General features: G+C 51.9%; 6 protein-coding genes across 9 annotated transcripts in view; 4 read left to right on the top strand and 2 right to left on the bottom strand.

Moving 5' to 3' along the window:
* Positions 1-172: 172 nt before the first annotated feature.
* Positions 173-6,796, top strand: scaf1 (SR-related CTD-associated factor 1). Of its 3 annotated transcripts, none has more exons than XM_052049582.1 (6): positions 173-370; positions 965-4,467; positions 4,797-4,879; positions 5,056-5,361; positions 5,511-5,639; positions 5,969-6,796. In XM_052049582.1, the coding sequence occupies exons 2-6, from the start codon at positions 1,062-1,064 to the stop codon at positions 6,116-6,118; spliced, it is 4,074 nt and encodes a 1,357-aa protein (XP_051905542.1). In that variant the 5' UTR covers positions 173-370; positions 965-1,061; the 3' UTR covers positions 6,119-6,796. The 3 variants fall into 3 exon arrangements, with proteins under 3 accessions (XP_051905542.1, XP_051905541.1, XP_051905540.1); XM_052049581.1 differs by having other exon boundaries at positions 961-4,467; XM_052049580.1 differs by having other exon boundaries at positions 174-370; positions 991-4,467.
* Positions 6,797-7,434: 638 nt separating this feature from the next.
* On the top strand, positions 7,435-13,885 carry snrnp70 (small nuclear ribonucleoprotein 70 (U1)). Of its 2 annotated transcripts, none has more exons than XM_052049583.1 (10): positions 7,435-7,646; positions 7,969-8,122; positions 8,206-8,268; positions 8,493-8,547; positions 8,637-8,701; positions 8,800-8,862; positions 9,027-9,108; positions 12,412-12,513; positions 12,622-12,721; positions 12,806-13,885. In XM_052049583.1, the coding sequence occupies exons 2-10, from the start codon at positions 7,976-7,978 to the stop codon at positions 13,527-13,529; spliced, it is 1,401 nt and encodes a 466-aa protein (XP_051905543.1). In that variant the 5' UTR covers positions 7,435-7,646; positions 7,969-7,975; the 3' UTR covers positions 13,530-13,885. The 2 variants fall into 2 exon arrangements, with proteins under 2 accessions (XP_051905543.1, XP_051905544.1); XM_052049584.1 differs by having other exon boundaries at positions 7,969-8,138.
* A 376-nt stretch (positions 13,886-14,261) lies between these two features.
* Positions 14,262-16,938, top strand: lin7b (lin-7 homolog B (C. elegans)). Its single transcript, XM_052049587.1, has 6 exons — positions 14,262-14,511; positions 15,230-15,348; positions 15,498-15,569; positions 15,762-15,971; positions 16,062-16,225; positions 16,475-16,938. The coding sequence occupies exons 1-6, from the start codon at positions 14,436-14,438 to the stop codon at positions 16,494-16,496; spliced, it is 663 nt and encodes a 220-aa protein (XP_051905547.1). The 5' UTR covers positions 14,262-14,435; the 3' UTR covers positions 16,497-16,938.
* A 25-nt stretch (positions 16,939-16,963) lies between these two features.
* On the bottom strand, positions 16,964-19,888 carry hao1 (hydroxyacid oxidase (glycolate oxidase) 1). Its single transcript, XM_052049585.1, has 8 exons — positions 19,750-19,888; positions 19,533-19,684; positions 18,277-18,547; positions 17,947-18,119; positions 17,747-17,838; positions 17,455-17,613; positions 17,242-17,311; positions 16,964-17,173 (listed from the first exon to the last, which is right to left on the bottom strand). The coding sequence occupies exons 1-8, from the start codon at positions 19,884-19,886 to the stop codon at positions 17,106-17,108; spliced, it is 1,122 nt and encodes a 373-aa protein (XP_051905545.1). The 5' UTR covers positions 19,887-19,888; the 3' UTR covers positions 16,964-17,105.
* An 808-nt stretch (positions 19,889-20,696) lies between these two features.
* Positions 20,697-23,579, bottom strand: si:ch211-237i5.4 (insulin-like growth factor-binding protein complex acid labile subunit). The gene is made up of 6 exons (XM_052049586.1): positions 22,772-23,579; positions 22,248-22,620; positions 22,023-22,168; positions 21,341-21,509; positions 21,109-21,271; positions 20,697-21,010 (listed from the first exon to the last, which is right to left on the bottom strand). Exons 2-6 carry the CDS (start codon positions 22,551-22,553, stop codon positions 20,697-20,699), a joined length of 1,098 nt encoding a protein of 365 aa, XP_051905546.1. The 5' UTR covers positions 22,554-22,620; positions 22,772-23,579.
* Positions 23,580-23,644: 65 nt separating this feature from the next.
* The window catches only part of pex12 (peroxisomal biogenesis factor 12), a 2,307-nt gene continuing 370 nt past the window's right edge, over positions 23,645-25,581 (top strand). The window contains exons 1-3 of the mRNA XM_052049577.1: positions 23,645-23,933; positions 24,043-24,566; positions 25,202-25,581. The exon at positions 25,202-25,581 is cut by the window's right edge and continues 370 nt beyond it. Coding sequence (XP_051905537.1) covers positions 23,811-23,933; positions 24,043-24,566; positions 25,202-25,581 — 1,027 coding nt within the window. The 5' untranslated portion in view covers positions 23,645-23,810. The remainder of the gene's footprint in view (positions 23,934-24,042; positions 24,567-25,201) is intronic.

The raw sequence follows: 25,581 nt of genomic DNA, 5'->3' as shown, positions 1-25,581 counted from the left end.
CCCACATTCCAAAAAGATTGAGCGCGGATGATTGTTCGTCTCCGTGTGCCCTGCGATGGGCCGGCAACCGGTTCAGGGTGTCCCCCGCCTAAAGCCCGAAGACAGCTGGGATAGGCTCCACCAGCGAGCCCTGCGACCCTTGTGAGGATCAATCGTATCCGAAACTACGTTTCCCATAGTCCTCCGTCATGCGGCTTGAGGGAGTGCAAAATGGCGGAGATTGATGAAACTGAGCTGCTGTTGCGTTCATAAAACCGCATAAAAAGCAGTCTTTGTTGATTTTAACTGTCGAATCTCATGTGATATAAAGAGATTCCGGTATGCGCAGTGCGCACGCTGGAACACTGAACTGGACGTAACAGGATTTAAGGTAATTTGCGCACACAGCCCACAGTTGCTGCCTTTTGCTAGCTAGCCTCGGCTAATTTATCTTAGCTAGATGGCTACCCGGTTGTGCTCTAAGTTCCAACGGCATGACTTTTCAAAACGCGTTATGTCGTTTTCGTGATAAAGACTGACTGAAAGTAACGCCCAAACTTCCCTGACCATATTCCACCACTTTTGGAAGCCGCAACGAACAGTACTAAGGTGCCAACAGTAGCGAAAAAACCCGTAGCTCATTTTTCAATTCAAACGGAGCCCTTTTATCTTTTCTCGTCAACATAATGGCAAAAGCGCGGCTGTAATGTGTTCGACGTTGGAAACTGAAATATATATAAATTTTTTGTTGAGCATGTTGCGTCTTCTAAAACTAGTGAAATGACTAACATCGTTATTATCGTACAGTCGGGAGCCATAGTTGATCAGAAATGTAGTTAAATGTCCATCCCACACTTAATACTGTGCTAATCTCAGTTTTGACTCTTCACTTGAGCATGATGTCCACTAGTTTTTATCAAATGTCACCTTATTTGTACAATTTTAAATCCAAGACTGCATCTTTCGCTCTCTCCCTCTCAGTAAGGTTTGTTTGTGGGTTCCAATCATTAGGTAACCTTTCCTTTGGCTTCCAATCCCTGGGTCCACCAGAGCAACCTTTATACAACCAACTGTCCTGAACCATGGACCTGGCGTCAGCATCGGGCCTCAGAAGGAGGCTTGCCACATCCTGCTCACCCAGCGGCCAAAGAGCGATTGCCAGAAGCCCACCTCGTCGCTCACCCTCTTTGTCTCGGTCGTCTCCATCATCTGATCAGTCTTCACCCTCATCCACATCCTCCTCTCCCCGTGCCAACTCGTCATTTTTCCCCAACCACGTTAAAGGTCAGACTCGTGAGTCGGAACTGCTGAGGGTGTCTTCCACATCTGCCTCCCGAACAAAGTCATCCCTCTCCACAGCCAAAGCCACCTTTGCGGAATCCTTTCCTCGCAGTTTGTCACAGTCAGGTGTTGAATATCAAGAAGAAGGTCGGAAAAAGGAGATATACGATCCTTTCCATCCTACAGAGGGGGAAAAAGATGGAAAGACTGAGGAAGATGACGGTGAGAAGTATGATCCTTTTGAGCCCACCGGTTCTCCAGCATCGGATGATGACGACGACGACGGCAACTTAGCAGAAAAGCTAACCAGTGCCGAGAGAGAAATTGAGAAGAAAGAAGAGGAGCCCCCAGATTCCACTGACGTATTCAGTGACCCACCGAGCCCTCCGTTGGCTCCCCAGCTCTCTCACAGACGGCGAGTTGACTACAGCACGACCAAAGCTCGAGTTAAGAGAGAGCGGGCTGACTCTGACCATTCGGAGATTGAGGAGGGGGAGATAGTGGTCGCTATTGAGAGAGACGTTAGCGCCAAGAGAACAGCCGCAGAAAATCTCCTCCTGGACTCTCCCAAGGTGACCTTTTTTGATCCAAAACCCGAGCGCATCCTCCGTGTGCTGGATGGGGATGGATTTGTATCCGTGTGCGCGGACAGCAACTGGGATGTAGACCGGGAGACGGACGATGAGCCTCGGGTGGGGGTGGAGGATCTGAGACGGAAACTGGTCAGCAAGAGGAAGGAAAGGTATCTTGCCTTTCCCGGTTCATCCCCTCTCACTTCTGAGCTACCGCTCGCCCCCCCTCCTCCTTCTCCTCCTCCTGCTCCTCCTGTTGACTCGATGCCTTCTTCCCCTCTTGCACCCGCTGCCGAGAAAGGAAACCGCAAGTCCTCCAAAGGGCCCAAGGATCAGAGCCGGCAGAGAAGCAAGGACGCAAAGGCGAGGGAGAAGGACGAGAAGCGAAAGAAAAAAAGGAAGGACAAGGAGGGAGACGGGGAAAGGAGCAGAGAAAAGAAGCCGGCGGACAAGACTGATAAAGACGGCAAACGTAGGAGAAGCAGCCGAAGTAGTAGTCAGAAGAGAAAGAAAACGCATCACGCTAGCCCGGAAGCTTCTCAATCACACAACTCTTCGAGACGAGACGGCCACAGGAGGCACTCCTACCCGAGCCCTAGTGCGGAACGCCATCGAGAGAGGGAAAGAGAGCGGGACAGAGGTCGAGACGGAGACCGGAGCAGGAAAATGGAACGAGACGGCTATAGAGAGAGCGAACGAAGCCGCGCCTTCAGCCAGAGAAGAGAAGAACCGGAGAGACGCTCGAGTTCGAGAAAGGATGAGAGGAAACGGAAGGGGCTCTTCCGTTCCAGCAGCAGAGAGCGAGACCTTTCGAAGAGGCCGAGAAGAAGCCGGGAGGAAAGAGAGGGCGAAAGAGTCCGGGAGCATGAGCGGGACCGTCGCCGGGAAGGACGTCCCGTGGTCCCCCCGTCTATTCAGGACCTGAACGGTTCCGACCTCTTCGCCATCAAGCGGACCATTACCGTCACCACCACCACAACCACCACCACGGTCCCCGGCTCTCCCATACTCACGCAAGCCTCTCCGTGCCGGACTGCGCAGGACGCGCCCCACAAGAGGAAGAAGAAGAGAAGATGGCACTCGGGTGAGGAGGAGCTGGACCGGGGATCTCGTCGTAGCCGATCGCAGTCGCCGTCACCGCCACGGTACCGCAGATATGAGTCGGACCGCTATTCCGATAAATTAGAGATGGACGTGTTGTCTTTGGACGGTGAGGCTTTGGACTCGGACTACCCGTCCTTGGAAGACACGCCTCCGGCGGCTCTGCCCCCGGACCCGCCTGTCCCCAGCCCCAAATCGAAAGCCGCGCCAAAGACTGAACGGCAGCACCCCAAAAAGAAAGGTCACACCTCAAAGAAATCGGCTCAGGCCAGTAAAACCAAAAGCAAATGCCTCGCGTCTCTGTCCGTCACGTCGGAATCTGCCCCCGTCCCGGCCGGACTTCCTTTAGCCAAGAGGACCAGGAAAGTAGGGAAGGACAAAGCGTGGGACAAAGACGGCAAAAAGGATTTGGTTCGCTCCGGAAAATCCAAGAAAGAGGGCGGCGGCGCTCGCAAAGCCAAACTTCAGTCCAAAGTGTCCGTTTTGGTGCGCGAGGGCGTGAGTAGCACCACCGGGACGTCCATTGGCTCCGGTAAGCTGGGGATGGACCTCCTTGGTCCTGGAGCTACCGGGGGAGCTTCCGGGGGGACTGTGGTGGGGGGGTCAATTGCCGTCGTCTTCTGTAGGGACAACGAGAGCAGGTCACCCTTTCTGAAGCCTTGCAGCGAACCTCTTTCGGTAGGCGTGCGAAATAAAGAGCGAAACAGCCTCGCAGCGCCGCCGCCATCTTTAAACAGCGCCGGGGGGGTGAAATCAAAGAAAACAAAGGCCGGCTCCATCACATCCACTTCCTCCTCGACCCCCTCCCCTTCGTCGACATTGGCAACCAAGCGCCGCCGTCGCTTAACCAAGAAAGGGAGGGCCAAAGATGGCGCGTCGGCTCCCGACGCCGGAGAGGGGGGGGGCCAAACAAAAGTGGCCCCCGAAGGCTGGAGCGCGGCCCCGCCGGAGGTTCTCGCCGCCGCCGGTGACGGAAGCGAGGCCGTCAGTCCGCACTCTGGCCAAGCGGGCCCCGCCCCTTGTTCCTCGTCCGCCTCTTCCTCCTCGTCCTTTACGGGTGTGCCCCCGCCTTCCTCCTCACCGCCGCGTACACCCCCGCCTCTACCGGCGCCCTTGCGCGACACCAGGGAGTCTTCGCCGGACTCTCAGACCGTGGACAGCAGCTGCAAGACTCCGGAGCCTTCTTTCCTAGCCGACGACTGCCCGACTCAGACCAGCCCCGCGCTGCTGCTGCCGCCGTCCGGTCCGCCCAGCCCGTCCCTCCCCCAGGGGTCTACACCCAGCGCCGTGCAGCCCCCTCCAGACAATGCGGCCAAATCTGTGCCCTCGCCTCCTTCGCCTTCATCATCGGGGGCGGGCGTTCTCGGTTCCCTTCCTCTGCCTTTGTCCTCGTCAGACCCCTCGTCCTCCTCGGTGTCCTCGTCGTCCGCCGGCAAGCCTCCTCCGCCCCCCCCTCCTCCTCCTCCGGCAGCTCCCGTCCTCCCGTGGAGTCTGCAGACGGGGGTGGACTGCACAACCGGAGGGGTTCTTGCATGTGAGTTTGCTCAGTCAGTTGACAGACGTCGGCCAGGTTGCGGAGCAAACGTTCACACCCGAGTTTGATTGGGACGCGTCCGGCAAAGCGCAGTTTAGCCGCACGACACATTGCTGTTGCTCGCGTTTTGTTATCAAATCAAAAACCTGCTGACAATGTCATCGGCACATTTGTTGGTTTTCTTTTTATGCTTGTTTCTTCAATGGCAGCGTGCATGCACCCTTGTCTTACAAACAGAACCAAGAATCTATAAATTTTTTGATGGATCTGCGGTGAACAATTGCTCATAACCTGTAACCCTAACTCCTCCCACTTATCTGTCCTCCTAGTAACCGCCCTTCTCTTCAAAATGGAGGAGGCGAACATTGCCAGCAGAGCAAAAGCACAAGAGTTCATCCAAGCCACCAGCCAGGTTAGAGGACCCGTCCGTCGTCTTGGACTGTGACGCTCCGGTCTTTTCAACCGCGTCCGTCATTCCGCGGGCAAAACCAACGAGAACCTTGAAGAATGTCGAAGCAAAGTTCAAAAGACCATTTGGTTTTGCGCAAATGTGATTTTCCCACTAACGTTCTCTTGTCTTGAATGCAGATCCTCTCACAGGCAAATCCGAGTCAGTCTCAGGCTCCGCCAGCCACCTCTTTGACCTCCTCCCAGATCCCTCCTCCCCCCCCTCCCACTCTACCCCCGCCGCCTGCATTGAGCCCGGCGCAGTTCATCCTCCAAAGCTCTCTGCCATTAGTCGCTTGCACCAAAACTCCGCCCTCCCACCTGCACCCCGGCCTCGGTGGCGGCTGTGCACAGACACCCCCACCTGTCCTGCCGGTCGGGCTGCCCGGATTTACGGCGAGCTCCGGGGACACTTTTTGGGACAGTGAAAGTAAAGACCCCGAGAAGGTGAACTTTAAAGTTCATTTGCAGTTGTTGTAAGATACTTGACTATTATGGACTGCCGATAACATCCCATTTCCAGTCCAAAACACAGGAAATAGATTGATAGATGTTTCTTATCTGGATATATGTCCTCTGTTTGATGAACCGCACAGTACCTGAAGAAGCTCCACACCCAGGAGCGGGCCGTGGAGGAGGTGAAGCTTGCCATCAAACCGTACTATCAGCGCAAAGACATCAACAAGGACGACTACAAAGATATCCTCCGAAAAGCTGTCCACAAGGTCGGCCGCACATCCGACGCGCCTCTTGTGACTCGTCGTTACAGCGGGTCTTCGGTTTACACGACTGTCCTGACCTACGAGGCTTAGAGGGTACCCGACGGCACCAAACCGTGTCAGAGTACATTGTCTTATGGCTTAAGACAAGATACTCTGTTCTTGTCTAAAGTATATACAGGACTGTATATATATTTCAAGGCTGGAAATCAGCGGATTCATACCGGAACTTTTGAGGCCAAATCAAATTTTGTGCCCCGTACAAACACATTGAGGAGCAAAGTAAAGCCTTTGAAGCGAGTTAGGCTTGAATCAAGCTTTTGTCGTTGTTTCAGATCTGCCACAGCCGCACTGGTGAGATCAACCCGGTCAAGGTCAGCAACCTTGTGAAGCTGTACGTCCAGCGATACAAGTACTTCCGAAAACATGGACGCAAAATGGATGAAGAGGAGCGGGATGAAAGGGAGCAGAGCGGCGCTTTTTAAAATGTTATCCTACACTGCCTTTTTGGTTGTTTTGGACACCCACTAATTGGTGTTAATGTTTCTATTGTTTGGTCTTATCCATTTTATGCAGCTTATCCGTGTGATTTCACTGTAAATATGTCAGACAAAAAAAAAAAATAGGTCTTTAGAGAACAGGTCATGTATAGGAGATGCAATGGATCCCATGTATCCCAATAAAATACCCAAAACCGTGAAAATGCAACCAATTTATATTACGCAGTGATTGTACAAACAGCAGGAATACCTTTTAGTTTAATCGGTCTCATATCTAGGATGTAATACACTCCTAAATACTCATAATTCATTCCCAGAAACATACTCCTCTCGTTTTTCCCCGACAGCCACCCGTCTCTTTGCAAATAGTTCGCAAGCTGAGGGGCCAGCGGGTTGGTCTACAGTAATGATGGCACCGTAGTTCACATGCAGTTGACACTCAGCTCAGTGCTTTGCTTGACTTGTAGGAATGAGTTCCAGAGATGGAGAATGTGGCTGAATCAATACTGCTTACGAAAAAGCAAATGTACATATTATAATGGCCACTTTTTAATGTTTTCTTTTTCAAACGTTCCCGCCGTCAAGAATGGGGCAGACCGACTTTTTAAAAGATAAACGAATGAATTGTGTACATCCATGGAAAATAAATTTATTTTGAAGGAAGCATACAGGTCAAGACGTGTAAGTACATTTTCTTGGAAATAAAAATATTGCTTCACCATGTTAGATCTAAAATATAAAGGTAATGGTTTTATTACATTGAGAGAAATCAATTGGAGATTCGCTTCTTCCCAGGGCTGATTAAACGCACTTGCACTCCACTTAAGTGGAAGTACAAATACTTGTGTAAGAAAGACCGCTGAAAGCAAATATCGAGACTGAAATGTACTTGTGTACAAAAGCAGATTTTAGGGGAAACTCAGTTGTGTACATTACTCATTTTGATGACTTGTTTTGGCGCAACGTAAAAAAAGACCTGCACACAAAATAGTTCCCCTTTAATTACCTGCGTAATACCCTTGTTGGGAAGAATAGTGCACAAAATAAAACGCCCCTTAGAACTGTCGGCTCCGATTTGAGATATCGTTTTTTTTAAAGGACCTGAATAGTTCTACATTTAATATAGATATTCGAAATAACTTCGAGTGATAGAACGCGATTCCCGCTGACTGCGCGAGGGTATGCCGTTGTCTTCGGTGTAATGTACGTAATTCTTAGACGATACGAGTGGCAGAAATCCGACGTTCCCAGGTCCCTGAACGCAGCGTTATTTTACGACGACTGTGGCCGTTATACGGCATCCCGCCATTTTAATTTTACTGAAGTTATACGATACGCATTGATTTTGCGAGTTGTCGCATTGCGTGTGGGTCTGCTCGGCAACATTTTGTTTTGTTAACGTTCATACGCGAAAGCCATACCAACCGAGCGTACCAAGGCATTTATGTGTCTTCCGCGCCCGTTTAAATTCGATGGTGTAATTTATCTTTGGTCGTTGGGTGAGTGAAGGAAGGTAAGAGTCCATGTGTCTTGTTAGCATAGCCACCTCGGTGGTTAGCACTAGGAAGTTGAGTGTTGAGCGAGCGAAACAAAAGAGTCGCTACACCTAGTGGTTTTATTTATTATGATTTGTAGTCTTTTAGAGGAAAGGTGATTTGCAAAAGCAAGAAACCGATTTGAGTCGGGCCTATTCTTACAAGTCGACCGTGAGGGACATGCTAGTTAGCCCGTGATGCTAACAAATACGTTTGCCTTTGTGCTCATCCTTGACCTGACATTTACTGCTTGTTGGGGTTTTGTTTACCGTGGGTTAAACGTATAATTGATCTCTTTAGGTGAAAAATGACGCAGTTTTTGCCCCCGAACCTTCTGGCCCTCTTTGCCCCGCGGGACCCAATCCCTTTTCTGCCTCAACTGGAGAAGTTGCCGCATGAGAAACACCACAACCAACCTTACTGTGGCATCGCCCCGTTCATCAGGCACTTTGAGGTTGAAAGCTTATCACGTATGACACATTGTTCCTTCACAATGTAGCGTGGAAGGCAAATACATTTGTTGTCTTTTGTGATTAGGATCCGAGAGATGCCCCGCCACCAACAAGGGCTGAGACTCGCGACGAGAGGTTGGAGAGAAAGGTGGGTTTGGGAACTAGGAACCATTCCAACATGACTTTGACCATTTTGATATCGTAAATAATGCATAGGGTGGTGTCGGTGTTTGATTTAAATGGATGTTTTGTCAATCTGGCGAGCCGTTGCTGCTTTGTAAATTGGGATGATCTTCATTTGAAGTGCCTTGCAACAGAATTCCCTGATATCACCGTCACTTACCCATTTTATGCAAATTGTTCAATTTGTAGAGGCGAGAGAAAATTGAAAGGAGACAAACAGTGGTGGAGACGGAGCTGAAACTTTGTAAGTGTCTTCATTGATCAACGACAAGCCATTTGAGCTGATTGTGCTTTGTGGGCTTTTAGCAAACCTTCCTGCTTGTATTGTTTTAGGGGACCCCCATAACGACCCAAATGCACAAGGAGATGCCTTTAAGACATTGTTTGTTGCAAGAGTGGTGAGTGTGTCAAAATTACGGCCAAGTGTTTTTACATCTGCACTGGGATTTCTCCCGTGGGAGCTTGTTAATAACAATCAGTATTTTCTTTGTCCTAGAACTACGATACCACAGAGTCCAAGCTTCGCCGTGAGTTTGAGGTCTACGGTCCCATTAAGCGGGTAAGTGTTTTTACCATGAAATTCATTTGGAAAATGTATAGAACAGGCCTCGGCCTAGAACAGATCTCGGCACATGCAGCGTTGTGTTGATTGCATTTAGTCACTGTATAAGCAGGCATCTCATGAGCAGCCCGCCACTGATGATACGTGCCCGTCGCTTGCAGATTTACATCGTGTACAACAAGAGGACGGGGAAGCCTCGCGGATACGCCTTCATCGAGTACGAGCATGAGCGCGACATGCACTGTGAGTACAAATACAGGACCGAGAGCATACAAAGCGTTTTCGCATATTCATCAAGCGACAGTCAGTGTGGTTCTTCCATTGGCGCCAGCTTCTCATACATTTGTGGGGATTGGGGGTAGAGGGGGGTGGCATCTTCTAACAGCTCGAATCAGGATCGGTCCCATATGAATAGCAAAATTTGGAAGAATCAGAAGTTCTCGCGCATTACGTTCCACATTTTGCATGGTGAAAACCCCGTCTCGTGGTTGTGTGACGTTTGTGTGTGTCTGTGTTTGTTGCATATCATCGGTTGACTGATGGTTTGGTTGAGAAGTGGGGGGAAAGGTGGGTGGACCGAGAGGTAGTAGAGGTGTGAGTCATCTGTGAACCTGAACCTCTTTGCCTCTCAAAGGGCACATTGTCTTTTAACTGTTAGGTGAAGTAGCTCTGTGGAAGAGCAACTCTGCTGGTTGGACTCGATTGGTAAGCACAAGGTTAGACTAGTCACTCATCGAATGGGTTATCTCTTTGAAATACTTATTGGTTTTGTGGCACCCCCAACATAAGAGTGGGCAGTGTTTATTTATTTGTTGTGGTCTTCAACCCTGGTCACGGCGACTTAATTGAATGTACATGTCACCACATTGGAAAGTATTTGAATTGAGTTTCTTCCTGCCACAACGCACAACTGTGTCTGATTAGACATGATTCTGGGATGTCGGTGGCATTAGCTGTGCCGGACCAGAGTTGCTGATCACAGCGCTGTAGCCAAGTGAAGGGATAAAGTGAGTGGGGAGGCGGGGCTAAGCATCCTATTAACTGTGTGTTATTCTCATTGCCACTGCAGCCGCCAATCTGTGATGGCTATTGGCCAGAGCTGGCTGGCAGATGATGATGGTTATGATACATCTACACCCTACTACCACTGCTCAGTGTATGGTTGGTATAATGGGTTTGTATGATGGGTAAGATTTCTTTCCACCCTCGCATCTCCGATACAGGGAAGAGGAGCGACGTTCAATGGGAAAAGCGATTTTTACTGGCGAGCCCCGGGAGCTTCCCAGCAAGTAGTTTTTCTTTACAACTTTGACCATTGAACGCACCCCTGAACACCGGCGCATTTATAGCGGTACCCGATGACTCTGCCCTTTTTGTTAAAGCCACCTCGCGTCGCCGCCCAGAGCTCGGTCTCTGCTCTTGACGACGGCGACGCGGAGAGAAAACCGACCTCCCGTTGTAGTAACGACGCCACTTCTTGGATGGTGTGCGGTCTTTGCGCGGAAAGCGATGGGAACTGCCATTATGAAGATCGGTTCGTTGCTGTGAGGGTAAATGTCGGATGGTGACTTGCTTGTTTCGGCGTGACATTGACATTCTATTTATTCACGAGACTTCAAAAAGATTGTTCTGGTGGGGATTTGTACTGTTAACTGATAGATTCAAATTTTATTCACCGATGCGAATGAATTCACTGAAGAAATGTATTGTGAGCTGGCGATTAGGGCAGCGAGTGCTGTCAACGTTCCAGTATTTGACTTTGTGATCCAATCTATTGAGGCTAAGATGGCTTTAACGGAAAAGGCAGATGTGCTTTTTGGTCATTCTGACCCGGGGACCATTTCCAAATTAGTTCTTCACTACATTTCCACAACCGTTCAGTTTTAGCCACACGGCGTTCTTAAAAAATGAGCTAAACTTCATCGGGTGGCACTTTTTTTTTCCCCCCCCTCCCTGCGCCCCATTGGAATAAAGTTTAGACAATGTTATACCTAAGTGGTTAGTGTTAGTAGCGTGGCATTACTGGCCTTCATTAATTGGCGGCAGTAACGTAAAGGCCGCTTCTGTCTTTTTGACGGTGTTTTTTTTTTCTCTCCATTTTTTTTTTATTTTGCTCTCAGATCAGTTTTTGGAGTACTGTTGGGGGTTTGGTAAGGCCCTGTCAGTGGGATGGCATTTAGATGGCATCCTTTGTGTTAGACAGGAAGTGGTGGGGTTCCGGTAAGGCCCCAGACTGATGTTGTGAATTCTGGTGTTGACGAGGGGTTGCGGTAAGGCCCTCTGAAGGAGCTTATGAGACTCTTCCAAGGATGATGTGAGATTCTGTCTTGTCGAAATGGTAAAAGTGAAGAGGTTGTGGTAAGTCTTCAACATCCAAGACGGTAGCGCCGTCGTCCCTCCTCCCAGACGGGAAGCGGCATCCCAATGTCAAAAGTTCTTCACTTGTGCAAGACGGATCAAGCGACAAACATTTGTGTGGCATCGCGGGTTGAGCCGTGAGACGCGTTGTGAATGAGAATGCCATGTTGGCGGTGTTTCTTCTGTGTGCTGCTCTTGCGTAGAACAATGGTAAGCAGGTCAAAGTTCACGTCGCACGGAAACCACCGCAAAAGGCTCGTGTTGCCGAAAATGCCCTCATTCCCAAACTATACGCGTGGAAACCTGCGCCATCCCGGTAGACCTTTGTTTTTAAGCCGACGTCAGACTATGCCAATCGAGCCCGATTTTGAGACGAGCGTAGCGTCCCGTAGCTGATTTTGAGAAGGGATTGACGCGTCGTAGCACGTGACGTCCTCGGCGCATGTCGCCATTTTTGTTTGTCTTGCGTCGTCCTGCGATTGGTTCTTCGGGATTGACTAATAGGAGCGGTGGTGCCCTCCTACTCCTGACAAGAGACTGGACGTGGCACACAAAGTGGTCTACGGTATTTGCCAAGTGACTTCAACTAATGGGAAGAATACGGAGCATACTTGGCCAATAAAGATGATTCTGATTTCAGCTCATGCTACGTTAGCTAACTGCAAAGCTAGTAGCCCACAAGCGAATGTGGGGGCCTGAAAATAAATGTGTTTCCTCAAGTACATTTCGGCGAATTAACAGTCCATACAGCCCCTCTCCCCACCATTCGGGAAATTTGATTTGATTTAAAAAGTGCTTGGCAAGTCAAGTGAATGCCACAACAAAGCGAGGGAGAACTTTAGTGGGATAACAGTTGCTTACGTATTTACTAACTCTTGCCACAAACACTTGGCACTGAGCTATGTAGAACATAAGCTCGTTTGTAAGGACTTAAGAGGTTGGCTGTAGTAACCCCACTGCTGGTCACGGTGAAAACTATTTAAAAAAAAAAAAACATTGAACGTTCATCGGGTGGAAGGAAGTCTACTCCCATTATCCTTGGGCTTTTATCCAGAGAGCAGCCCTCTCGGCTTCACCTGCTCTTGGTCAGTATGCTAAAGCACCGTTTTGTTTCCTTGTTACGGTGACGCATCGGACTCTAATCACCTGTGGGGTTTTTTTTTCTCTCTCCCCGCTCCTCTTCTCCAGCCGCCTACAAGCACGCGGATGGCAAGAAGATTGACGGCAGGAGAGTGCTGGTGGATGTTGAACGAGGACGCACTGTCAAAGGATGGCACCCTCGTAGGCTGGGTCAGCAAGTATTTTTTTAAAGCTTTTCCTGAGCAATTGTCATTATGTTGGGAGGTTGAGCGACCGCCGCGCAACTTTGAACACAGGAAATGCATTTGTTTCACTCAGGTGGGGGGTTAGGAGGAACCAGAAGAGGTGGTGCAGATGTCAACATCAAGCACTCGGGAAGAGATGATGCATCTCGCTATGATGAGCGCCCCCTGGGAGGGTGAGCCCGCTTTTATTTTGAGCACATTGGACACATTTGAAGCATGTGTGTCACTCATTTTTCTTTGTCTGGTTTACTTTATAGTGACCGCGATCGTGGAGAGCGTAGGGAGCGTAGTCGCGACAAGGAGAGAGAGCGTCGCAGGTCCCGGTCCCGCGAACGCCGCCGCCGCACCCGTTCCCGCGAGCGCGATAGGGAGAGAGAGAGGCCGCCGGTACCGGGGGAGGACGTCCCCGGTGGCGGCCGGCGTCGAGACAGAGAGCGCGATCGCGTCGTACCCGCCGGGGGAGACAGCAGGAGTAGAGAAAGGAGTCGGGATCGTGACAGGAAGAGGAGGAGCAGAAGTCGGGATCGCAAGCGTGAGCGCGAGAGAGCTAAGGGGCCCGAAGGGGAGGAGATCAGCCAGGGGGACGGGGCCCCGGAGGGCGGCGAGCGTCCGGCGGAAGAAGCCGACGGGGAAGCGGGTGAGGGTACGGAGGAGCGGAGGGACCGCGACAGAGAAAAGGATCGGGACCGCAGACGCAGCCACAGGGACAGAGACAGGCGTAGGAGCGACCGAGACCGGGACCGGGATCACAAGAGGGAGCGGGGCGACCGAGAGAGGGCCGAGCGTAGGGAGGAGCGCCACGGCTCCTTACGGGAAGACGCCGGCCCGCAAGACGAAATGCCCAATGAGGAGGGCGAAGAAGCGCCCAACATGGAGGAGTACAGTCAGGATGGAATGATGGAGCGCCAGTCTGTGCCTGATGAATACGCTGCTGGTGAGAATGGCTATAAGATGGAGGAAACAACCGGAGATGAGTACTAACTTAGACCCGCTCGTTTAAAAAGTTTTTTTTTTCTCCGATATTCGACTGTACCGTGACACCCTAAATTAATTGTATGGAAAGTTACCATATCTCGCCTTCCTCACAACCACAAATGAGACCGTTTGTTCCACATGGTGGATTTTCCCAATTGATTTGTGCCGCTCAATCCATTATTCAACAATTCAAGGTTTGTTTTTTTTCACCTTTGAAGCGGTCACGTTTCATTTCCTGCTTTACGAAGAATTAGATTCAAAGTCGGTCGGTAACGGATATTTTTAGTGTGAGATTTGAAGGTAATTGTCTGATGCTTCACAATTGTATGGTTTAAAATGCCATTAAAATTTTTTTAATTATATTTTGGTGACCTTTGCTTTTGTACCTGGGTTTCCCGGTATTAATTGCAGCTTTTGAAATAATAGCCGTTGCTCATAATGTACTCCAAAGTTTATGTCGCGATTTGTTCTTTCCACCTTATGTGAACGCTACTGTAACTTCCGGTATATGAATCCGAATGGCTTTCTAGATGCGCCCGCCTGCAATTATGGTTGTTCCATGTGTCGAGGCATACTGAATGTCGTTGGGGAAAGAAAGGACATACAAAGGTAAATACAGTACACATTCTGACGGCTGACGCATATTTTCAGCAGTCTTTCAAATCCGCTTTTAAAGGTAAAGGTCGTTGAGATGTGTTGCCACTTTAATTCCAGCGTAATCTGTCGCTTTAACGTCGTTACGTACGCACGCCCCCTGCCGGTCGCGTCGCCACTGCGCCGCGATTGATTTCCCCGCTCGCAAAGCGCGTCTCTCCTCGCGCCGCTTTGTCCTCGCCGTCTGGCGCCTTCCGAACGATGGAGCAGCAAATGCTGTGAAGAAGGGAGGACCCGAACGACCGAGGCCCGCGCACGATGATGTCCTCTTACTACCATCCAGCCAAGGAGGCGGACATGGCGGCCATGGCGGAACCTCTCTGCTTAGAAAGAGGTACGGTATCGCCGCCTTATACAATACAGTCATGGATTGTCGATATGGGTTCTAGTGAGGATCAAGCGGTTCGGAGGATGGATGGATGGAAGGATTCATTTCTTTTGTCCGCATCTTGACTTTCGTTTTAATCCACACAAATCATGCGACCGTGGTAATAACGAATCACGAATTACTATACGGCATTGATCAACGAAAAACGACGTTCCGCATGCTGTGATTAGGACCCGCGTGGAACAGGTGCGCATATCGCTATTAAAGACCTCGGCTGTGCCAGTGACGTCACTGGCGAGCGTGGACGGGGTGCGGTGAAATCGTGGCGACGTGGTCATGTTTCTCGCCTTTCTGTGGCGATGCTCTTTGCGAACAGCAAAACGTTCCTGACGCCTGTGACGTCAGGAACGTGACGTCAGCCTAAGTGATAGCTGCGCGATCAATTGGACTAGCTACGACCTTTGATGACTAGATTACATATTGTATTGTTCAACTCAACCGTATTTCTCGAGCACGTTAAAACAACCGCAATAGGAGTTGACTCCTATTTCTTTTTTGTCGAGTTTGCCAGGGTTAAAGAGTCGTTTTTTGCTGCACTGGGCGGTACGCCGGTACTCATTACCAGCTAAGCCGGAGCCACCGATTGATCACGCGTGACATCTTTGGTTGTAATTAAAGTCGCTGGCTTTGTATAAGAGTGTAATTGTGTGTGTGTCTCTGTTAGATGTGTGTCGGGTGATTGAGCTGCTGGACCGGCTGCAACGCAGGGGGGAATTGCCTCCTCCCAAATTGCAGGCCCTTCAGAGAGTGCTGCAGAGCAAGTTTTGTGCCGCCATACGAGAGGTAGGAAACTGCAGACAAGCTACCGTTCCTTTGAGCAGAACAATGCGCGTGTCGTTGCGAAAACCTCTGGCGCGTGGCTAATTTGCAGCGCAACTTTTCGATGGAGCGTGTGTCTCCGTTTCTGATTCTGATTCTGATTCTTCTGTTAGGTATACGAGCAGCTGTACGACACTCTTGACATTGTCGGAGGACCGGAGGTGCGAGCGCAGGCGACGGCCAAGGTATTTCAAGTGCGCTAAGTACAACTTTGTATAAGGCGGAAGCCCTCCATACCTCAGACTGTTTATTTAGACCCCAGTAGGGGGGCGGCCACGGTCTTGGCCTTGCGATTGCGCTCCTCAACCTTGCTATCCAGTACATTTGAGACATCGTGAACAATGAGGACATCGGTTTTCGTTTGTCATCCCGAGCAGGCCACGGTGGCGGCGTTTGCGGCCAGCGAGGGCCACGCCCATCCCCGGGTGGTGGAGCTGCCCAAGACCGACGAGGGGCTGGGCTTCAATATCATGGGGGGCAAAGAGCAGAACTCCCCCATCTACATCTCCAGAGTGATACCCGCGGGGGTGGCCGATCGTCAGGGGGGTCTGAAGAGAGGAGACCAGCTGCTGTCTGTCAACGGAGTGGTAGGAACAAGCTGAGGACCGAACGCTTTGCGAAACCGAAGAGCGTCACCATTTTAATGACCGTTAAATGGCCACTTTGTGGCTTTGCAGACTGTGGAGGGGGAACACCACGAGAAGGCCGTGGAGCTCTTGAAGGCTGCCCAGGGCTCGGTCAAGCTGGTGGTGCGCTACACCCCAAAGGTCCTGGAGGAAATGGAAGCTCGCTTTGAGAAGATGAGGACTGCCCGCAGGCGACAACAACACACCAGCTACACGTGAGACCGCTCGCACGCAGCACATCTTAAGGATGGCCTCCGTTGTCCGTTTGTCTTAAAACAGTTCGGGCCGAATGGAGTTCAACTTGCAGAGAGGGGCTGTTATTTCCGTCATAACGAGTTTGGAGTCTTAAAAAAAAAAGAGGACTTAAACCAGATCCCTGCGTGATTGTCTGCCTGCGTATGCCGTCGCGCTCGTGTGCGGTGGATCCGCCGCCGCGACCGCTCATTGTGTCTCTCTCCTTGCAGTTCTCTGGAGTCCAGAGGCTAAGGTGAGCCCATGTCTTCATCCGAGCCGGCGCCCCTCCGGAGGCATGAATATAGACGACGAGTAGCAAACCAAAGTTAGCCCACTTATTTACGCCCGCGACCCGAAAGGTAAACCAAACAAACCCTTTTCCCGGTTCCGTAGAGAAATACGACGCTAGCTTGTAGCGTCAAATCCTGATGTGAAATCGTCTCCGGTGTCCAAGCGACCTAAATGTCATGTACTTTGTACACGTCACGTGGCTCGACTAGATCTTAGCGTTCCTATTCGGAACGGCCGCGTCCGCTTCTCTGTACCCTTCAAGAGGTTTCGGGAAGTGTGTGCGACGTCCAAATGGAGGAAGGACCACCCCCGGTGGCTGCGCTGTGTGACTTCGGTTTTTAGATGTTGTGTGCTTATTTATTTCCTTCCTTGGGATACTCGTGAAATAAATGGTGGCAGTCAAGCAGTCTCGTTTTTTTTCTTTCAGAGGGATAGACGCACAGATACAGCTTACTAGATTAAAAAAAAAACATTGATATGACATAGTAATGCGTAACCTTAGCGGATTTCAAATTCGTCCGACTCGGAAAGCGAGCAAGCGGTCATCCGGGTGATCCGTGGCGATTGACCTTAAATTCTGGACGTGACCTCCGCTCTCCTGACCAAGGATCTGCTTACCTCCGAGAGGGAGCGACAACCTGCTCACATCAATGCAAATCATTGCGCAAGTCTACTTTTTTTTGGTGTGTGCGTGCGCATGTATTACCCGCCAAGGCCATGGCAAGTTTCAGCTCCTCTTTGAGAAGTTGCAGAACTGCAAGAACCCCTCGCTCCCCCTGAACACGAGACACATTGCAGAATTCTAAACGCATTTTGTTTTGTGCGGCAGTTTGCTAATGTGTCCGTCATCACTGTAAAGTGCCCGGTCGGGTCTACATGTACAATACAAAGCGAAAGTCGGTCTTTGGACTTGGCTCACCTGGCAGGCGAGGCCCCACAGCACAGGCCGACCGATGAAAACGGCCTTGGCTCCCAAGGCCAGCGCCTTCAGGACGTCGGTCCCTCGCCTCACTCCGCCGTCCAGATAGACGTCGCAGCGACCTTTGGTTGCCCCCACAACCTCCTCCAGCACATCAAGCTACACACACACACACACACACACACACAAACGGTACTGAAGCTTGTTGAAAAAAAGAATCCAAACAAAAAAAAAAATTCCCTGACTTGATCCAAAGTGGATGTGTCGAAAATGGCAAATACTGTAAACGCACCGTGGCAGGAACTCCATCCAGCTGTCGAGCTCCGTGATTGGACACCAAGATGCCATCAACGCCATACTCCACGGCCCTGGCAGCATCCTCCCCTGAATACACACACACACACACACAAAATATATATATAACGTGGTTATTTAATTTGAAGTCTTTCTCACCGGTCAAAACAAAACGGGCAATGTCGTGTGTACGCATACCAGTCAGCACTCCTTTCACAATCACGGGTAGGTGCGTGTTTTTCTTGAGCCAGGTGATGTCGTCCCAGCAGAGAGCAGGATCGATGGCTTTCGCCACGTAAACGGCCAAGCCGCTGTCACTGCCGTAGTCGACCTCCGAGAAAGCCAACGAGTCCGTCGAGAAGTTTGCCAATCTGCAACAGCGTATCGGCACGAATGGGGGGGCGGGGGAGCGAGGGGGGAGAAAGACAGAGTGTCCCTCGCTGTGTTCATAAGCGCAAAGCTGCTCCAGTGTCGCTTGCAATCTTTTGTCCTCCCTGGTCAGTACCAAATGCGTTTCAAAAGTCCTACCTGAGATGGGAGGGCAGTTGAAAGCAGTTGCGCATGTCCTCGAGCCTCCGGCCCAAGTAGGGCGTATCCACGGTAACGAAGATGGCCTCGTAGCCCGCCTCCTCTGCGCGACGAACCAGGGAGAGACTGAGCGCTCGGTCTTTGTAGACGTAAAGCTGAAGCCACAGCGCGCCGCCGACGCCGGGCGAGCTCGTCATTGCCGACGTCACTTCCTCGATTGTGGAGGTGGCCCATGAGCTCAGCATCATCCCCGTGCCCACAGCGCGGCATGCTGGGAAGAAAGATGAGTCCCGTTGAATTCGTTTAGACAAAGGGCGTCAATGTGCGGTCCCGGAGGGCCGCTGGCCTGCATGTTTTCCAAGTCTCCCTGTTGTTCAAATGAACAGGTTGAATAACTGGAAAGTAAGGCGTTTTTTTTTTGCCGAAAAAAACGACCATGTATAGTAAGGCGTTTTGAGCCGAAAAAAAGGACCATGTATAGTAAGGCGTTTTTAGACGGAAAAAAAAAAATCGACCATGTATAGTAAGGCTTTTTTAGACAAAAATAACGACCATGTATAGTAAGGCGTTTTGAGACGAAAAAACGACCATGTATAGTAAGGCGTTTTTTCGGCAAAAACGGCTCAAAACGCCTTACTATACATTGTCGTTTTTTTTGGCTAAAAAACGCCTTACTATACATGGTCGTTTTTTTAGCTAAAAACGCCTTACTATACATGGTCGGTTTTTTCGGCAAAAAACGCCTTACTATACATGGTCGTTTTTTTAGCTAAAAACACCTTACTATACATGGTCGTTTTTTTCGAATCAAAGCGCCTTACTATACATGGTCCTTTTTTTTCGGCTAAAAACGCCTTACTATACATGGTCGTTTTTTTCGGTCGAAAACGCCTTACTATACATGGTCCTTTTTTTTCGGCTAAAAACGCCTTACTATACATGGTCTTTTTTTTTGGTCTAAAAACGCCTTACTATACATGGTCTTTTTTTTCGTCTCAAAACGCCTTACTATACATATGCTCGAAAAATCTGTCCGGTTTGCAAGTGTGTGTGTATCGTGACCATTTAAACACCACGTCCACCAAATGATGCGGTATGCTTTGCATCTTATTCCAAATACCGCGCGGAGGTGTACATAAAAGCGCAAATACGCCCGGAGCTAACCGCAGCCGGCGATACCGTTTGAGAGAATCGGCTAGCGCGGCGTAGCTAACCCCGCGTGCCGCGTACGGCACTTTGACGCTGCGCGCGCCGACCTCTCGCCGTTGCCGTCTCGCCATCCGGGTGGGCCATCCTCTGCATGGCGGTGGCCGCCACGCACAGCGGCATGTTGAGCTTGCGGCCCAACACCGACACGCTCAGATCCACCGAGGACACGTCCCTCAACACCCGAGGGATCAGGCGCCACCTACCGTCGGACGGATCGCTCGGTTAATAAGAAGGATCAGAAACCAAATTTCATAAGCCGCGCACCTTTTGAAGGCGGCCACGTTGTCAGCCAGCGTGACCTCCTCCTCGGCTCCAGAGCTGTAGTAGTCGTAGACGGCTTTCGGAAGGACCTTCCTGGCTTCCGCCTCAAAGTCGGACACGCACACGAGTTTCCCCGACATGGCCGCCCCAAGCTCAGTTGACTGGCGCCGTCCGTCCGAGGGCCAGCGAGAGAAGGAGGCCCAAGTGCCGGTCAGTCGAGAGCGCCCGGCTAATCATTAACCCGACGCGAGGCCTCGTCGTCTCCATCGATCGGTGATTGCGCGAAAGGGGAGGAGGCGACACCGCGCAGAATAAGATGGAGGCTTTGCGCAGAGTCCCGGAGTCGGGTTGATTTTTGACTGATGACTGGCGATTGCCCTTCGAGGCCCCCGCCCGGTGTTGCAAACGTCAATCGCTAACGTGGTTTGGAACCAGTTCAACTTTGAACGCCACCACCAGGGCCAAAGTCGCCGGACTGGAGCCGTTTGTGGGCTGGCCTGGTCAAAAGATCAGCTCACGCGGTGACGGCCGAGTACATTTAGTGCTTCAGAAGAGGACATTTGCATCAGTTGGTCGACCCCCCCCCCCATTCCCTCTTCCAGTAACGAGCACTCCATCTGTCTCTAATCCTCGTTGCTGCAGTCTGCTCGGCTTTCAAAACACTTTTGGACTCCCACGCGAGATATGGTGCAAGTCTCCTTTGGGATCACAAAGTCCACGCGTGGCTGCGCACATTTGGGACACAAAGTCGAGCTTTTCACAACCTCTGAAATGCACTTTTGTTTGCAAAGTGAGCAGCACTTTTTTTTTTTTTTTTTGCAGAACTGTAAACATGACTCTGTTGCTCGATACGCCATTTCAAAATCATCAACGCGGTCCTTGCTATCGTTCCGTCATCTGTCTGGCGGGAAAAAACGCTGTCGGGACGGGGAGGGGCGTGGTCCAGGGAGTTACCCCGCCCTCAAGGGACCATGGGTGTGGTTTTGGGATTCGGTGTCCCAGTTCTCGCCGCGGTTCCTCTTCCTGTTGCGTTCCGCCATGACGACGGCCGCCGCCACCGTGACCAGCACGGTGACGGTGATGACGAGGACCACGGCGGTCTCGGCCACGCACAGCTGGCCGTCCACCCCGGCCAGAGAAGCGCCGGCCAGCCGCGGGGGCCGCCCGCAGGTCACGTCGCCGTAGTCGTCCACGTGGAGATGGCGGACGTGAAGGATCTTGCTGAAGACGCGGTGCAGCTCGCAGTCGCAGCTCCAGGGGTTCCCTGGTGGGACAACAAACTCAGGAAGACCGATGCCTCAAGTCAATTGCGATTCTCCCCCCCCCCCCTCCCCAAATCTATTTGACAAAAAAAGCAGTCACCTGCGAGGCGGATGTGCGTCGCCGTCGTGCGCAGACTGAGCAAGGCTTTGAATTTGAGATGCTGCAGGTTGTTCCCGTCCAGCGCCAGGAGGGCCAGGCTGTAGAGAGGAGCCAGAGCCTCCGAGTCGATCTCGGAAATGTTGTTGCCGTTCAGCCGCAGCACCTAACGCAGACACGCGGGTCAGAGCGGCTTCCCCGCGGGACGCGGCGGCGGGCGGTCTCGCATTTCCACCTCCAGTCCGGGCAGCATGTCCAGGCTTCCTCGCAGCACCACCGAGAGTCTGTTGCCGTGCAAGTCCAGCTGCCTGAGTCTGGAGAGGCCCCCGAAGACGCCCGGGCCCACCGACGCCAGACGGTTGTGGCTCAGGTCCAATTTCTCCACGTTGTCCAGATACTCAAAGCTGATGCGGTCCAAGGAAACAAAGCAAACAAATGCAACTCACATACTCCGCCTCCAACGACGAATACCTCCAGCCGAGACGGCCAAGCGGAAGCCAAACCGCAAAATGTCCATCTTATGACGGTCTACAACAGGGGTGGGCAAATATTTTGGGCAAAGGGCCACATGAGAACCGGAAAATATGATGGAGGGCCGGATCAACTCAATTCCACATCATCTGAATTGGATTTCTTGATTTAAAAAGCAGTATTTTGCATTTTTTTGGCCACGTTTTTCAGACTTTAAGAGTACATTATTCCGTCGTATCGAACACGGGCTTCCGTGTCGTCTCCCCCTTCCTCCCAATGCTCTGCAACTTCAAGTAACTGCGCCACCTGGCGTCCAAATAATTGTGTACCAACCTTCGGCGGGCCCGAATAAAAAGACCAAAGGGGCCGGATTCGGCCCGCGGGCCGTAGTTTGCCCACCTCCGGTCTACAACTGAAAAGAGGCGTTCGGTTTGAGCGAGCGGCACCTGAACGTGGACAGATGATGCAAGTGGTTGCGCTCCAGTCGCAGCTCCCTGAGCGCGGACAGGCTGACCGAGAAGTCAGCGGGGAGATGCGTCAGCCGGTTGCCACTCAGATCCAGCTTCTCCAGGTAGGAGAGGGAAAGGAAGGCCTGCGCGTTCGTCCCAGAGAAAAAGTCAGCGCGTTGTCGGCTGCCGACGACTCAAACCTCTGCGTGGCGCGACGGCTACCTGCGCTCCGAGGGTCCGGATCTGGCTGTTGGCCAGCACCAGCACCCGCAAGGACCACAGGCCGGCGAAGGCTCCGCTGCGGATTTCGGTCAGGTTGTTTCCTCCCAGCTCCAGCAGCCAGGTGCCGTGCGGGAGAGCCCCGGGAACGTGGCCCAGGCCGCGCTGGCGGCAGTCCACCAGGTCGCTGTGCTCGTAACAAAGGCAACGGCGGGGACATGAGCGCGCGCTCGCCGCCGCCGCCGAGACCGAGGAAGGCCAACCCAAGGCTGGAGCCAGCCAAAGAAGGCCGGCCAAGACAAGTCGCATGCTTCGCTTGGAGAGCGCCACCACTTGCGGAGGAGCCGCGGATGCGCTCAAGTCAGCGCCGCCGCACCTGAACAAGAGCAACGTTATTGGACACGGATCCTCGAGAAACTGTTGTGAAGACATTCTTACTATTTTTTTTAAGGTTTAAGTGGCAGGCGTTCATCAGAATCCAATTCAGGCTCTCGTCATTTCATTCCCTTCCCCAAAAGTCAACTCACCGTTGCTCCGGAAGCCTCCGACATTCCAACCAGAGAGTCGAAGCGAGCAAATGACGACGATGGCGATGCCGACGATGGGACGGACTTTGGTGCGGCCAGTGAGCTGCGTCGGTAATCCCATAATCCTTTTCCAATCACCAAATGTTTGCTCTCATCCGCTAAACTGGCATCCCATCAGATGTTTTCATCCACGCTCTGCCCCTCCCGTTTTCTCTTAATACTGCTGGAGGGTGGTGGGGGGTGGGGGGGGGGAGAATTCCCATCCATCTGTTTCCCTGACTCTTGGATTATATAAAGACTGTTACAGTGGAATTTTTTTTGACCGGGAAGATGCGAGTGGGAAAAGCCCAAAGTAAAATTGGATGACGTCACAAATAGTTGCCAGGTACACAAGGGGCTTGGTTACGTTTTTCTTGAAATGGGGACTGGGTAACCGAGAGGGGGGGAAAAAAGTCACAACTTGACAAGAGGACAAATGCTATTCCACAGCGCGGTAAATGCTAAATGCGATATGTGTTATTATACCACTACAATTATCCTCTTCCATATTGCGAGCGGATGAATAATCAAACTCCAAATGACAAAACTAGATTTGGCATATTAGGTGTCTACAAGAACTATAAATGCGAGTACGTATTACTATTTTATGATCTATTACGACGTACTTTACCGTTAATCAAGCGTCGAGAAGGTTCAAGTTTGTCAATAAAGTTTGGATTTCAAAATGGGCGTCAATGCGGAAGTAGTTGCGTTTCCCAGAGCGTGACGGGCAACGTCCGCGCACGGTGAACGGAATCGAGCAATTTCATGCGCGCGTCGACATTTTCTTGAAACTGACAACGCGGAGTGTTAAGGAACCTCCGACGACGGTCATTTGCAGCGAACAGGGAAGGAAGCTCTTCAGATTTCATTCCATCGAACAACGCGGAAGCCATGTTGACCACATTTTGCCCACAAGGCGCGCGTCAAACGTTTCACTTGACCACCTTGACGTAGGAGACTTTTGGTTTGGCGCTGATTGACAGGTGCCGCCTCGGTCATGGCGGAGGCGGGCGCTCATCTCACCTCCGGCGCCGTGCGGGAGCAGCCGTCCATCTTTGAGCTTCTGGCTCAGGAGTCTCTGATGGAGGCGGTGAAGCCGGCGCTCAGGCACGCCGTCAAGGTGAGCCGCTTCCGGGATGGTCGAGGATAAACTCGGCAAACCGGGAACACCTCGAGTCGCCTCGAGCCGACGTCAAACGGGGGCTGACTTTTGCATTTGGCCTGGTCAGGTTCTCGCGGAGTCGAACCCGCGGCGCTTCGGTTTCCTGTGGCGAGGCTTTGACGAGTTCCACCTCCTGCTGGACGTCCTGCTGCAGCGCCACTTCCTATCCCGCTGGAGCGCCTCCTTCTCCGAGAACTTCTACGGTCTGAAAAGGGTTTCGGCGGGGCGGGGCCTTCCCGTCGGCCCCCGGGCCCGTTGGCGCTCGCTCCTTCTCCTGTGCCTGGCGCCGTACTTGCGGGCCAAGCTGGAGGCCGTGTTTGCGAGGCAGAGGGAGGAGGAGGACTTCTCCATACGGCTGGCGCAGAGCAGGACCCGGAGGCTGTGCCGGGCCGCCGTGGCGGCCTACCCGTACGTCAACGCCGCCTGGCGGGCCTGGATCTTTTGCCAGCGGCTGCTTTTCGTCTTCGGGGCGGTGCGCGCCCACCATCCTTCGCTGTGGCTGGCGAGGGTCCGTCTGGCCCGACTCGACCGGCGAGATATCCGAGAGATGGAGCTGAAAGCCAACCGGATGGGAAGCCCGCTCGGCAACAGGTAAGACCGCGTGCCCGCTTGCCACCCGACAGGACCCCCGCCGCTCCGTTTGTCTCGCAAACCATCTCACTTCGGCTTCCTTCAGCCTACAGACGAGCTGAATAAGATTAGTGGAACAGCTAAGATCAGCCATTTATCGCTTGAAAGCAGGTTTCAGCTCCTGGATTGGATCTCACGAGCTGCTGCGAGTATCCCGAGAGGTGTCACTAGGTGGCAGCAAACGCACACTTTTGAGCCCACAATGAGCTTTTTTTTCCCCTTCTTCAATCATCGCGCATTAAAACAATTTCACCTCTGACAAACCTACTTAACTATTTGGACGCGATATAGTAGCAGTAGTTAGCAGCGTGTGACAATGTTTTAGGAGCCAACACGTTGGAAGGCATCTTGAGCACACATTTAATTTAGTTTTTTTTTACTTTGCTGGCCTCACGATCAAACTGCAGTTGGACAAGACCAATTCCTGTTTAAAAAAAAAAATCCCCAAATAACCCCCCAAAAAAGGTAGTTGAAATTGACGCCGATCCCCATTGACGGCATTTCACGTCCAAAGGGTTAACTAAAAACAAGGCTAAAAAATACAACGGAGAAAGTCTTTCAATCCAGGCGTCCCGCCCGATGTGTTTTGTTTGCAGCGTGTTGCGGCGGGCGTGGTGGCTGATGTCACAAGCTGCCAGGGGTGTGGCCGTCTCCCTTTCCACCTCCCTCTCGCTGGGGGTGTTCTTCTTGCAGTTCCTGGAGTGGTGGTACTCCTCCGACAACCGGGCTGTCGTGAAGAGCCTCACGTCCCTCCCCGCGCCCCCGCCCCCTCTCCACCTACACACGGACCGCATCCGGGAGGAGGGCGGCCGCGACGCAGCGGCGGCGGCGGACGCGTGGCACTGTCCGCTGTGCAGGAGGCTTCGCGTCAACGCCGCGGCGCTGTCCACCTCGGGCTTCGTCTTCTGCTACCGCTGCATCTACTTGTACGTGAAAGCCAAGCGCCGTTGTCCGCTCACCGGCTACCCGACTGAAC

This window comes from Hippocampus zosterae, chromosome 17 (genome assembly GCF_025434085.1).
Source record: "Hippocampus zosterae strain Florida chromosome 17, ASM2543408v3, whole genome shotgun sequence".
NCBI classification, from domain to species: domain Eukaryota; kingdom Metazoa; phylum Chordata; class Actinopteri; order Syngnathiformes; family Syngnathidae; genus Hippocampus; species Hippocampus zosterae.
The sequence above is the reverse complement of the archived record's forward strand: the minus strand, read 5'-3'. Positions and strand labels throughout refer to the sequence as shown.